General features: G+C 43.4%; 1 protein-coding gene across 1 annotated transcript; it reads right to left on the reverse strand.

The window, feature by feature from the left end:
• Positions 1 to 340: 340 nt before the first annotated feature.
• Positions 341 to 1,374, reverse strand: LOC112001675 (ethylene-responsive transcription factor 4). Its single transcript, XM_024033850.2, has one exon. It carries the CDS (start codon positions 1,282 to 1,284, stop codon positions 607 to 609), a length of 678 nt encoding a protein of 225 aa, XP_023889618.1. The 5' UTR covers positions 1,285 to 1,374; the 3' UTR covers positions 341 to 606.
• Between the last annotated feature and the right edge of the window lie 181 nt (positions 1,375 to 1,555).

Genomic DNA, 1,555 nt, shown 5'->3' on the forward strand with positions numbered 1-1,555 from the left:
CTTCTTTCCTCTTTTTTTTTTTTTGAAGAGAAATCCCTTTTCATTTTGTAATTCTGAGATACACTAATCAGGATTCATAAAGCTCTAATTACACCCTACTAAAGACAATTTATCTCTTTTTTGGGTACAATTCCGAATGTATTAACTGAATGCTCAACTTATTTTTGCTTCTTTCTTGGCTTTTATCAGACATGATAAGGGAAAACCTGCCGATGCTTATAAGGCATAATTGTTTGATAAGCTAATTCTGATATCCCCACATGCTTCAAATGATTATAAGGCCAAAATTCATTTCTTGCCAAAATCACCAATAGCCAATGACAAAAAATGAGACACAAAATTATCAAGAAAAAAAGTAAACTTGATATTCAAACGTTAGTGAAGGAATGAGCAGTTACAACAAAAAACAACTTAAAGAGAATCTGATTCTTTTCCCTCGTTAATGAGAGAGAGAAGAAAAAAAAGAAAAAACCATACTACATTCCTAACTAGTTTACACAGCAAGGACGAACTAGCAGACAGGTCCATCACTCTCTAGGTAAATTAAAAAAGAAAAGAAAAGAGAAAACACTTTTGCCTTTGATTATTACAAAAATTGTTGGAAAATTAAGCGTCCATTGGAGGAGCAAGGTTAAGATCAAGGTTAAGAACTTCCTTTCTTGGCTTGTAATCAACGACCCATGATGAATCTGAGTCGCTCTGGGTCTGGGCCCCACCTACAATTCCGGAATTGAACTCAACCGGACTCGGGTCGAACCGGAGAGGGTAACTCTGAGCCACAAACTCGGGCCTCACCATCGGGTCGAAAAACAAAACCGGCCGCGAGTGGACCGGAAAACCACCCACCACTCCAGCACACGCGCCAACATACGGCTGCTGCTGACTGAGAAACGGAAACCGACCCACAACGACGCCACTCTCAGCGACGCTCTCCATGCGGCGCGTGGCGTCGCGCGCCGGCGCATCGGGGCTGGACGACTCCACGGTGCTGCTCTCGCTGGGGCTGTGGTTAATGGGCAAGTCCTCGTTTGGCTGAGGGAAGTTGGTCTTGGCCTTGGCACCGCGGAATTCCCTGGCGGCGGCGTCGTACGCACGCGCCGCTTCCTCGGCGGTGTCGAAGGTGCCGAGCCAGACCCTGCTCTTCTTGCCGGGATCTCGGATTTCGGCGGCGTACCGGCCCCACGGCCTCTTCCTCACTCCCCTATAATGCATCTCTTTCTCGTTAGTTGCCTTTCCAATACTGCTCCCCTTTTTAACACCAAGTTGTTTTTCTTTGATAGCCATTAGAGCAAGACCAGTTTAACAAACACAAAAGGATACAATAAAAAATGAAAGAGTTTTCAGTTTTTGAGCTTAGGGAAAAAATGGATGAGGTGGGGGTAGTATTTATAGATAGGAGAAGGTTGTTGTGTTTGTGTGTATGTACGTGTCGGGTGTTCCTATCTATCTCAAACTATCAAACAGGAATCAGCCATGTAATTAAGGAAATTATATTTAATTATTTTAATATACAGTAATATTTAAAGAAAGTAGAGAGAGAGAGAGAGAGAGAGAG

Source organism: Quercus suber, unplaced genomic scaffold, assembly GCF_002906115.3.
Source record: "Quercus suber isolate HL8 unplaced genomic scaffold, Cork oak 2.0 scaffold_611, whole genome shotgun sequence".
Lineage (NCBI taxonomy): Eukaryota > Viridiplantae > Streptophyta > Magnoliopsida > Fagales > Fagaceae > Quercus > Quercus suber.

Bases quoted from the DNA above. Each gene is read 5' to 3' on its own strand.
- LOC112001675 (XM_024033850.2), bottom strand. From the start codon at position 1,284: ATGGCTATCAAAGAAAAACAACTTGGTGTTAAAAAGGGGAGCAGTATT.